This window comes from Hyla sarda, chromosome 11 (assembly GCF_029499605.1).
Source record: "Hyla sarda isolate aHylSar1 chromosome 11, aHylSar1.hap1, whole genome shotgun sequence".
Lineage (NCBI taxonomy): Eukaryota > Metazoa > Chordata > Amphibia > Anura > Hylidae > Hyla > Hyla sarda.
Genome location: NC_079199.1, coordinates 88,194,167 through 88,207,101, shown reverse-complemented (window position 1 = coordinate 88,207,101; position 12,935 = coordinate 88,194,167). Strand labels below are relative to the sequence as shown.

General features: G+C 44.1%; 1 protein-coding gene across 4 annotated transcripts in view; it reads left to right on the top strand.

Annotated features, from left to right (window-relative positions):
• Positions 1–12,935, top strand: part of ADAMTSL4 (ADAMTS like 4) — a 190,183-nt gene that overhangs the window by 43,811 nt on the left and 133,437 nt on the right. For all 4 annotated transcript variants that reach the window (XM_056546340.1, XM_056546337.1, XM_056546338.1 and 1 more), the window contains exon 2: positions 9,342–9,408. In XM_056546340.1, coding sequence (XP_056402315.1) covers positions 9,343–9,408 — 66 coding nt within the window. In that variant the 5' untranslated portion in view covers position 9,342. The remainder of the gene's footprint in view (positions 1–9,341; positions 9,409–12,935) is intronic.

Genomic DNA, 12,935 nt, shown 5'->3' with positions numbered 1-12,935 from the left:
CGAAAAGCGTCTTTGTACTGCACTACGGCATAATAAATCTTCACTGTACATTACTGATGAGTGCTGGGTATCATCTTTCTACCTGTGGCTTTACCCTACCTCGTGCATAGTGTAGTACAAGGATACGTTTCGGCGTTGGAGCCTTCCTCAACTGTCTGCCTAGGCAGACAGCTGAGGAAGGCTCCCACACCGAAAAGCGTACTTGTACTACACTATGGCATAATAAATCTTCACTGTACATTACTGATGAGTGCTGGGTATCATCTTTCTACCTGTGGCTTTACCCTACCTTGTGCATAGTGTAGTACAAGGACGCGTTTCAGCGTGGGAGCCTTCCTCAGCTGTCTGCCTAGGCAGACAGCTGAGGAAGGCTCCATCGCCGAAAAGTGTCCTTGTACTATACTATGGCATCAAAAATCTTCACTATACATTACTGGTGAGTGCTGGGTATCATCTTTCTACCTGTGGCTTTACCCTACCTCGTGCACCACCGCAGATTCCACAGAAGTGCCGACATATCCCTATATTGAACTTTGATTTTGGCATAGACTTGGCACCTAAGCTTGGACCTTATCGTGGGTATTGACCAGATGATGGTAGTTAACTGGAGGGTGGTGTATACAAATCACTCGGCAGCAAGTAATACTCATCTTTTACATAACATATTGGAATTGTGACAGGAATGCAGCTGTGTTTGTGTTTCGCAGTCCCTTGAAAGTAAGATAGGACGTAAAGAGCCTGGCTATCTAACATGAAATATAAATGGCACGCACATGGGTGTCTCCATGAATGTACACCAGGCAATGAACGCATGTAAAATACCACACCACCTTCTTAATAGGAAAAACAATGGGCCAAAACCATGACATTTGGAAAGAAAATTGGGACAGTTTCTGAAAATTTCAAAATGGAAATTTTTTGTAGATTTTTTTTTTTATGTGTGATTGGTCTAATAATTAATGAATAAATAATTGAAGTATTGAGGTTTTTACCTTTGGTGAAGCTATTCTGCTCTACGTTTATCTTAAAACTATAGCTGTACTGAAATTAGTACCATGAGTACTATGCTTTCCTTAGTGGTGCCTCATGTTGATAAGAAGCTTTTTGTAGTAGCTAAATGCATATTTTGGAATCATCGCCTCCTGAATAAAGAATGTCTGGTTTCTCCTGACTATCCACCATCACTATATAGTTAAAGTGTACCTGTCATCAACAAAAACCGTTTATATAATGTAGCTCATACCATTATATGTATATTTGTAATATACATTGGTTTAAAAATGTGTATATTTTTGTCCCTAAAGCTATTGTCTGTGTGTCTCTTTGAGGAGTCGAAATACAGGGAGTGTGGGTAGACAAGCAGGGCTCTGTACACTGAGGACAAGCAGGGCTCTTTACACTGAGGACAAGCAGGGCTCTGTGCACTGAGGACAAGCAGGGCTCTGTACACTGAGGACAAGCAGGGCTCTGTGCACCGATGACAAGCAGGGCTCTGTGCACCGAGGACAAGCGGGGCTCTGTACACTGAGGACAAGCAGGGCTCTGCACACTGAGGACAATCAGGGCTCTGTACACTGGGGACAAGCTGGGCTCTGTACACTGAGGACAAGCAGGGCTCTGTACACTGAGGACAAGCGGGGCTCTGTACACTGAGGATAAGCAGGGCTCTGTACTCTGAGGACAAGCAGGGCTCTGTACACTGAGGACAAGCGGGGCTCTGTACACTGAGGACAAGCAGGGCTCTGTACACTGAGGACAAGCAGGACTCTGTACACTGAGGACAAGCAGGGCTCTGTACACTGAGGACAAGCAGGGCTCTGTACACTGAGGACAAGCAGGACTCTGTACACTGAGGACAAGCGGGGCTCTGTACACTGAGGACAAGCGGGGCTCTGTATACTGAGGACAAGCGGGGCTCTGTACACTGAAGACAAGCGGGGCTCTGCACACTTAGGACAAGCAGGGCTCTGCACACTGAGGCTCTAATACAAGCCACTGGCTCACACAGCACAATGCCCTGCTTCTCCTGTCCTCACTTCCTGCATTTGGACTCACAGGCAATAGTTGCAGGGACAGATTTTTTTTTAACCCAAAAATATACACATTTTTTAATCTATGTATATTACATATATACATATAATGGTATTAACTACATTATATCAAACATTTTTGTTGGCGACAGGAACACTTCAAATAGTTTACAGATGTGTAAATTACTTCTATTTAAAAATCTTAACCCTTCCTGTACTCATCAGCTGCTGTATACTACAGAGGAAGTTATTTTCTTTTTGAATGCCCTTTTTGTCTGAACACAGTGCTCTCTGCTTACACCTATGTCCATGTCAGGAACTGTCCAAAGCAGGTGAAAATCCCCATAGCAAACCTCTCCTTCTCTGGACAGTTCCTGACATGGACAGAGGTGTCAGCAGAGAGCACTGTGGTCAGACAGAAAGGAAAATAAAAGAAGAAAATAACTTCCTGTGTAGTATACAGCAGCTGATAAGTACTGGATGGATTAAGATTTTTAAATAGAAGTAATTTACAAATCTGTTTAACTTTCTGTCATCAATTGATTTAAAATAATAATACTGTATTTTTCACCATATAAGACGCACTTTTTCTTCCCCAAAACTGGGGGGAAAAAGTCGGTGCATCTTATACGGCGAATACACCCCTATCGCGGCGGTCCCTGCGGCCATCAACGGCTGGGACCCGCGGCTAATACAGGACATCACTGATCGCGGTGATGCCCTGTATTAACCCTTCAGACGCGGCGATCAAAGCTGACCGCCACGTCTGAAGGGAAAGTGACACTAACCCGGCTGTTCAGTTGGGCTGTTCGGGACCGCGGTCCCGAACAGCATGACTGAATAGCCGGGTTAGTGCTTACAGGACACCAGGAGGGACCTTACTTGCCTTCTCGGTGTCTTCTCCGTTCAGGGATCCCCTGTATGGCCGGCGCTCTCCTTCCTCATCATCTCGTCGTCGCGCATGTGCGTCAGCGTGCGTAACAACGTGATGGCGGCGACGGAGAGCGAGGATACCCGGCCGGCAGCAGAGACGTTTCGGAGCGACGGGGACACGGCGACAGCGATGGAGCGACATCCAGGGCAGCGGTGACGGGTCCGGAGTGGCAGGGACACGTGAGTATTACCTCCTATGCAGTGGTCTTCAACCTGCGGACCTCCAGATGTTGCAAAACTACAACTCCCAGCATGCCCGGACAGCCAACGGCTGTCCGGGCATGCTGGGAGTTGTAGTTTTGCAACATCTGGAGGTCTGCAGGTTGAAGACCACTATTGGGTTCAAAATCTTTATTTTTTTTTTAGATTTTGAACCTATAAATTGGGTGCGTCTTATAGGGCGAAAAATACGGTACTAATAATAATGTTTTCCAGCGGAGTACCCCTTTAAGTTGAAAAAAGTTCAACTTACAACCCTACTGAGAAGACTCCATCCTTTCTTACAGTATCTTTAGTGTTGGATGGTCATCTGGATATGTCAGGGAATTGTAGCACAGCACTAAATATCAATTTCCTGGTACTACTTAATTAAAAAATTAATAAAAAAAAATATAATGGACAACTCTACAGTTCCCACCATCTCTCTGGATCATGCACAGATTGTTATGGTCCCACCAGAGGACCATCATTGAGTAAATTGTGGGTAAAAGTCTGTAATGAATAAAGATCTCATATGAATTTTAAAGATTTCAAAGCCCTATAAAACAGATAAACAGAATGAAATAAAAGTATTTTGTTATTCTGCGTAGACTGGATGGGATGTGACCAGATGCCCATTTGTTTCTTGTTGCTACTTATGGGTGGTGGTTTACAGATAATGATATTGGAAAACGTTGCTTCATTATTTTCATCGGGATGTTTGCAATTATTTATCCACTACATTTTCCCACATGGTTAAAAGGAAAGAGAATTTTTAATGACTATTATTTGGTTTGAGTTATGCAACTTATTTACTGTGTGAGTTTTTGAAAAGGAATTTTTCCGAGGAGCCAAAACCACTAATAGCTCCTCCTACACAGAGAAAGGGCTTCTGGGTAAAGGTCACAGGTGTACTTTTCGGGTAGCGTGTCTACTTAAAATCATAAATACTCAGTAAGGGCAAGTTCACATAAGAAATCTACATGACTTTCGATGTAGAAATTTGGCGAGGTATCTCTGTCGAAATCCCCTTGGTTAATACCCATGTGAACTAAGGTGACCATACTTGTACAATAACTGTTGGCCAAACTTTATTAGTTCCCATAAACATGAACGCTTGGCACAGCCAAACATGTGTGTCCTCTTTGGGGAGGTAAGGGGTAAGCCTCAGCCAGACAACTTATTCAACAGCCAGACAACATATTATTTCATATTTAGATGGTGCAAAATGGGCAGAGAAAAGGAGGGAATTGGGAGAAGCGCTTCTGCTAGTAAAGGACGGGACTCGACAGCCACGGTTGCACAGGACAAAAATGTATTGGAAATAGAAAATATTGGACAACGCGTTTCGGCGCCAAACATGCGCCTTCCTCAAGGTCCACAAAGATCAAATAAGTGCATCCTGGTGATGTTTGCTGTGCAGCCGTGGCAGCAAACATCACCAGGACGCACTTATTTGATCTTTGTCGACCTGAGGAAGGCGCATGTTTGGCGCCGAAACGCATTGTCCAATATTTTCTATTTCCAATACATTTTTGTCCTGTGCAACCATGGCTGTTGAGTCCCGTCCTTTACTAGCAGAAGCGCTTCTCCCAATTCCGTCCTTTTCTCTGCCCATTTTGCATCCACATTTCCGTACCCCTGGAGATAGGGAAAGGGGAAAGTGAGCCGCACGCTGCACATAACTCACTCACCCGATACCCCTCATAGGGTCTTGCTAGCTTTGCTGGAACGCTCCAGCGGACCATGGCGACACCCAAGACGAGGTGGTGGGTTGGGTCCATCTCTTCCTTATACCACCATCACAGAGAACACCCCTCTTTTTTCCTTTCTCCCTTCGCATATTTAGATGGTGACATCTCTCAAACCCATCCATTGGCCAATGTTTTGTGGAGGACCGTGCACATAAAATCTAGAAAGCACGCGTTTTATCAGAATATCACGGTTTATGCCAGGAATCAATGTTGAGCCTGTAAAACACTAGTTGGCTCTTTATTATTCTTTTCTTTTCTTATTATTTTTAATTTTTTTGTACTTCTGCATTATTAAAGCCTCCTGTTGTAACATTTTATGATTGATCTGTAGCTAATATTTCTGCTTACTCAGTTTTTACAGCATTCTTTCCAAAAAAAGAATGGGAGTGCCAACTCCAGATGTCGACATTTCCAATTCAAGTTCCTCTTTCCTATCTAGTCCGCACGCAAAGGTGAACTTCAATGGGACATGTGACAGTTCATAAAGAAGAGGCTCAAATTCCCTTTATTATGTAGTAAAATACACTGTGGATTATATTCAGGAATTGGATAGATCGCAGACTCATTATATATTTGTGGTTAAATGAATCTGAGCTGCCAATAAACAAGAGTGGTGCCCTTGCTTGAAAAAATCTGAACTTGTTTCTCATTTCATAAGTTCACATGCTTTTCATGCCAACCTAGCTAACTAAGATTGCTGGCCAAACCCACAGATGATGGGACTGTCCAACCATCTAATGAGTATGTTGGCATCCTGACTCCCTTGTCAGATGATGTTAGGGGAAAGAAGGATCGGACATTACCCCAACATATGTTTCATTAAGAGCGTTTCATCAGGGGACTCCCTGATGAAGCTTTTTAAGTGAAACGTACGTTGGGATAGGTGCATATGGGTTTTAGACTCTGGTTTTAGAGTTATGTATGTATGTACTATCTGGTTTGAATTGTTTGTAATGCTGGAGCTTACATTGTATCTTTCATTCAGAGTTAAGCATTCATCCATGATGTGCATGGTGCCTTCATTACTTTTAAGGACATATTTTATATTTTCTGTTAATAAAGAGTAATCTCCCCTAGGTACTTTGTTTGTTCATTGTTTGCATGGCAAGTGTTATAAAGCAACATGTAGTTGGGTGAGTGACTACAGTGTTAATGGCAAAAAGGGTTGCCAGCAACCTTCTGATCATTGCGTTAGGTCAGACTATTCTGGTAATCCTGCAGTTTTATCACCAAACCTCGCTTTGTAGTCCTAGCCTTAAAGGGGGTACTCGGCCGCTAGACATGTTGTTCACTATCCAAAGGATAGGGGATAACATGACTGTTCGCGGGGGTCCGGACGCTGGGGACCCCAGCAATCTCCGCCACAGCACCCCAGTCATCCAGTGCACAGAGCGAACTCCGTTTCATGGCAGATGACTGGCGACTACAGCTGCCACCTCCCCTCTGTTCATGTCTATGGGAGGAGGTGTGATGGCTGTGTACTAGCCACCACGCCCCCTCCCATAGACATGAATAGAGGCGACGTCATGAACATGGAAGCACCAGGCTGCCGTGTTTATGAATGCAACAGCGCTGGCCTAGAGTTCGCAGAGGGTCCAGCGGCCTGACTCTCTTGAATAGGGGACAACATGTCTTGAATCGGAGTACCTCTTTTAACCTGGTTATAAACACAGTGTTCCTCACTAATATTTATTATACCTATGGAACAAAAATCTATTACATCATGTGTAATAATTATCTTTTGTGCTTCGGAATAATGTTTACTCTTATCCTGGTGTATATGAGGTCCAAGGACTGCCAATGTCTTGCCACCCTTATTTTTATGAGCAGGCTGGGTGACCTTGGACTAACTAGAGGAAGTTATTGTAGGAACCCACCCTCCAGCTATAAAGTGCATTTAATTGTACATCCAGCTGGTACCTGTCAGGGTCCGGATTAACGGCTGATGAGGACACTGGTGGTGGATCCTCTGTGCCAGAGAGGCGATGACGTGGGTCGTACTGGGGAATCGGTTCTAAGCAGTTACTGGTGTTCACCAGAGCCCGCCGCAAAGCGGGATGGACTTGCTGCGGCGGTAACTACCAGGTCGTGTTCCCCAGTAGCGACTCGACCTCTCTGGCAGCCGAGACTGGCGCGGTACACAAGGACAAGACAGAGGCGAGGTCAGACGTAGCAGAAGGTCAGGGCAGGCAGCGAGGTTCGTAGTCAGGGAAACAGCAGAAGGTCTGGGTACACAGGCTTGGAAACACACTATAACGCTTTCACTGGGCACAAGGCAACAAGATCCGGCAAGGAGAGGAAGGGGAAGTGGGTTTTTATAGGAATGGGAGTGATTTGGAGCGATTGGACCAGGCACCAATTAGTGGTGCACTGGCCCTTCAAACTTTAGCAAGCCAGCGCGCGCGCGCCCTAGGGAGCGGGGCCGCGCGCCGGGAGGAAGCAGACGGAGACTTGAGGTGAGTGACATGGGGAGCGATCCGAGGGCGGGCACGACCCGTGCCTCGGATCGCGTCCCCTCCGGTGACAAGGGAGCAGCGCTCGCGGTCGGCGGTGCCTACCGGAGCGCTGCAAGCAGAAGTACACCGTGAGTGCTCCGGGGAGGCAGCAGGACCCGGAGCGCTCGGCGTGACAGTACCATTGCAAACACAGGTCATATATTTAATATAGCCTAATATGCTGGGATTAGGCCTAGTGAGTCAACTGTAAGAGGAGTTCGCCGCATGGGTCTTGTACCAGGGCCTAGGACTTGACCTACCTAGGCAACCTCTGGTAGGTTAGGTTAACCTTATTTATTGCTAAATGAATCACTAATAGTATCACTGCCGGAGAATATCTCTCTTTTTATTCCACTGCTCAGACTTGTATTTTACTTTTTAAGGATCACGAAGAGACAGAGATGTTGCCAAATGTTAAACCAAATTATCTCAGGGATGATTCAGGCTTTCGCCTTAGAAGGCTTTGCACATATTTTCCCTTTTATTTCCATCATTCCTTTTGTGCTTAAATCTATTTCCTATCGTCTGTCAGTGATGATAGTGTTTTACCCGCTTTTTCTATGGCGTTGTGTCATTTATTACAAGATTTCCAAGCACACATTGTTTTCATAGCAACAAAAAGAAAATGATAGCGATGAGCTTAGATGTCAACTGAATCTTGTTTGTACGTGACGACATTATATCCTAGGAGGTAGGTTGGAAACTGAAGAAGAGTGTAATGAACCTCGATAAAGCACAACAATAGAAGTGTATGGTAGAAAAACACCTGGATACTTTGTATGATAAAGACGCATCACTAATGTAGGGTTAGAAGAAACGTCTTTGTGTTCCATGGTTATAACATAAATTCTGGACAGGATTGGATGGTAAACCTGCAGAATACGGAATTCCGATGCAATTTGATCAGTTTATTGTTTGTGAGTCATGAGCTGTCTTGGTAATTCATAGCGTCAATTTCTTCTAGTTTAAGGAGATGGTAACTAGGAGAAGGACCACCTCCGAGTGTCTACCCATTGTAAGGATGGAAAGCCTGTCCACTACTTATGCTGTTATCTCATTGCTTCTATTCCTCTAAGCTCTCAGGGTGGCTTAAAACTTTTACATGTAGACCATTTCGTTGGTGCATACCTCATGATTTTTACAACAAACAGTGGATAATGGAGAAAAACGGTCTTAGAGGCGCTGCAAAAAAGTGGTCACAAATGGAGAGACTCGAGCCAGCACAGGACAATAAATATTTTATTTGACACAACAGTCGACAGGTTTCGGCACACAGAGAGTGCCTTCCTCAGGTCCAAACATACAGTGTGATCTCTAGGGTGGAAAAATGCATGGATACACTTGTGGGGTTCCTGTGAAGATAGGTGCTTGCGTGGGTCTGCCCCTTTACAACAAACAGGCGTGATGGTGTGGACTGTCACATTCTCTACAATCGGTACTATAGTACGAGTGGTTAAGGTTTTACCATTACTATAATGTTGTAGGTAAAGCTTTTTGAGCCATGTCAAAAGATAATATACCAATATTTCCAAATATCAAAGTCCACTTGTATACTATCATTACACCACTGGTGCGTTGACTGTATGGAGCGGAATATAAGCCTTCTATGTCACCATCCAGATTCATGACAATGCAGTTTTTTGTTTTTTTTATATGACCCCATTATATATGACCCCATTATGCAGTAGACTATGAGATGAAGAAGCCTGTAAGGTCAACCAAGTATAAATATACTTAGAATTTTACTTATATCATCCAGCCTTGGAGAAGCTTGTGGTCCTGTGCAGCAAGAACAAAGCCTTATTGTCCTACAGTTTGGGACCATAGATATGTTATGCATTTCAGTCAATGTAGAAATGACAGAACAAGGGAAGTATATGTAAAATGTAACATTATATTGTAGATAATACATATTTTCTTTATTTCCATAGGATGTCCAAATTCCAGTGTTTGTTCCTTCATCTGTTGATCGTTTATCTCTGCCATGGGAGTGAAAAGGTGAGTCTTATCATGACAAGATGCCATCACCTCCCCCATTGTTTGTCATCTAGGCAGCAGCACCTAATGCCACCCACTATTTACATTCTGGTGCCCAGTTACCACCCTGATTCTCCAAGTCTCTTCAGGATGGTATCTGGGCATCATCTGATATGATGCATTATAGATATTTAAAGAGGTGTTCTGGCCAAATACATCTTATCTTCTATCCAAAGGGGCCATCACGCCCCCTCCCATAGACATGAATGGAGGGGGGCATGGCATGACATCATGTCTCCAGTCCCGAAAACACAGACGTTTCTGAGACTGTAGAAGCAGCCCGGCATAGAATGTGGGTTCTGCACGGAGATCGCGGGGGCTCCCAGTAGCGGGCCCCACCCGAGATCAGACATCTTATCCCCTATCCTTTGGATAGAGGATAAGATGTATTTGGCCGGAATACCCCTTTGATGACATGGTTTTTGACATGCAGATGATTTCTATTGGCTGATGCTTATTGGTGATTGTTAATATACACTTTTTTTTTTATAAGTGGGAGTTGGGGGGGTAATGTGATATACTTGAGAAAGACACCTTGGCCTATGTGTTGTGTTTTTTGTGTATAGGTGAATTTAAAGGTTTTCAGAAAACCGGATTCTGGTGAACTATTTTCTAGAATCTTTCGGGATTTCTTTTCCTCTTTGGCTACCATCTAATTTCTAAAATTACCTAAATGCACATCCACAGAACATTGTACTTGAGTGTTCAGCGTCTAGAAGTTATGATCTCCTGACCATATTCTCCAACTCCCTCAGTACTGAGCCTTTGATACAATATACAGAACAACCAAACGAATGGCATTTATGCTACACGAAAAATTGCAGCCTTGGTCATTGTGGAGTTCAGTCCCTTAAGACCTTCCCCATTCCTAGCATTCGGTGACTGGCCTTTGAACCTCTCCCTTAACCCGGATATTGTATTACACTTATTGATGGGTCTTTAGAGCTTCAGCTTATTTACATCCCCAGCAGGAAACCTCATTGTACTTGAAGCTTGACAAGTCATGCGCGGGTGATGAGGTTGGAGTTGATTTAGTCTTCTCCTTGTTTCTGTTTAGGAAACGGTTCACTTGCTAGGTGAATATACACAATGGCTGCAATTTTATCTTATCCAACTCCTGCTGGGCTTAGAGGCGAGCCTGAATATGTGCATGTAATCTGCTCTGTATTTGCAAGAGATCTAGAACAATGTATGCCAGGTGAACCCTCAAAAGCTGAGCGGGATGGCATCCCAAAAATGCTCTTTTCCACTGAGGTTAGAAGTATCACCAGCCCGAGAAGAATGGGTTAAATGTGATCAATTGAATGTGCTGTGGTTTTAATTTGCTTTTATTTAAGAGATGGGGAATTATAGTTTATACCGTTTGTGTATATCGTGTCTATTAGTACGGAGCCCCGACAGCCCGCGGGAAGGGGGCGTGTCGACCTCCGCACGAGGCGGCGGCCGACACGCCCCCTCAATACAACTCTATGGCAGAGCCGAAGCGCTGCCTTCGGCAATCTCCGGCTCTGCCATAGAGATGTATTGAGGGGGCGTCTCGGCCGCCGCCTCGTGCGGGGGTCGACACCCGCTATCTCGGCGGAGAGCCAGGGCCCCGTACAGAGAGATCACAGGGGGCCCCAGTGGTCGGACCCCCCACGATCTCAAACTTATTCCCTATCCTTAGGATAGGGGATACGTTTTTCTCCACTGGACTACCCCTTTAAGTACAAGATTCCCCCTTCAAAGCCTGTTACAAAATGTTATGTGTGGATCTTTCGCCATACTTTAAATGTAAGGAACTTCTTGGGGGCCGTTTACATGTAAAATAAACATTTAATAAAAAGTGTTTCCTATAGATTCATTGAAGGTTTCCTTGAGATTTAACAAAACCTTTCCAGAGGAAAAGTTGCTGAGTTGCAACCAATCAGTTTGCTTCTTTCATTTTTTAGAAACGAAACACGCGATCTGATTGGTTGCTATGGGAAACTGGGCCACTTTTCCTCTAGACAGGTTTTGATAAATCTCCCCTATTAAGTTTAAAAAAAAAAAACGCATGGCTAAAAATCAAACAGCCAAATAGATTTTCGGGGAGATTTATCAAGACCTGTCCAGAGGAAAAGTTCCTGAGTTGCCCATAGCAACCAATCAGATCGCTTCTTTCCTTTTAAACAAGGCCTCTGCAAAATGAAAGAAACGATCTGATTGGTTGCTATGGGAAACTCAGGAACTTGTCCTCTGAACAGGTTTTGATAAATCTCCCCCTTTATCGAAAGGGCCAAAAATAATTACATTTTTTCTCTGACAAGTCAGTACAGTGATCCCTCAACTTACAATGGCCTCAACATACAATAGTTTCAACATACAATGGTCTTTTCTGGATCATTGTAATTTGAAACCAGAGTCAACATACAATGTACGGACAGTCCAGATCTGCGAAACATGTCAATGGCTGGAAGAACTGACCAATCAGAATGGGCGTTTTACTGGTAAAACCCCTGTATTACTGAAGTGTATGCACTGACTGATGTCTGGTAGCGCCCCCTACAGTACAGGGAGGTATTACATGTTCTTCTGTACACTTTACCTGTATTACTGAAGTGTATGCACTGACTGGTGTCTGGTAGCGCCCCCTACAGTACAGGGAGGTATTACATGTTCTGTACTCTTTACCTGTACCAGGGTTACCTGCTCCTTTGGACACCAGTTGAGGGCGACTCAATGTTGCTTTTTTTAGGACACTGTGTATACTGTAGAGGACCCTGAAGAAGCTCCTGTCCTCTACATAGACCAGTGTTTGCCGAGCAGGGTGCCCCCAGCTGTTGCAAAACTACAACTCCCATCATGCCCGGACAGCCTTTGGCTGTCCGGGCATGCTGGGAGTTGTAGTTTTGCAACAGCTGGAGGCTCCCTGCTTGGGAAACACTGACATAAACAGTGATTACAGCTCCCAGCAGATCTTTCTTACTTTTTATATGTAAGGATTTGCTTTATCTATATTAGTTATCTACTTATTTTTCTTTAATTTCCTCTTTTTCCTATTTTTTGGATGACAATTTGGTGCCTTTAGAACCAATTACCAGGTTTCCATAGAGTTCTGGTCTCAACATACAATGGTTTCAACATACAATGGTCGTCCCGGAACCAATTAATATTGTAACTTGAGGGACCACTGTATACACATTCTGCATGTAATCTAGAACCACATATAGTAGGCTATAGAAAAGTATCTAAGCCCCGCCCCCAATTAATCAAAAACACTAATAGAAATGATGACAAAATAAATACAACAAACCACATAATAAAGTTAAAGGTGAACATAGTGTAGTTCCACAATCTATATAGAACGTATGGTTGAATCCAGTGCACCTTGGATGTCTTCGTTGACATTTGATTCCTTGCCATATACTTTTATCTTGATCTTTGATGGCCATTACACATCTCAAGTGATGGATCTTTGGTTGGGGAAATGGTCAAAGGGATTTAGTCATCAAGACGCCCCGGGACGG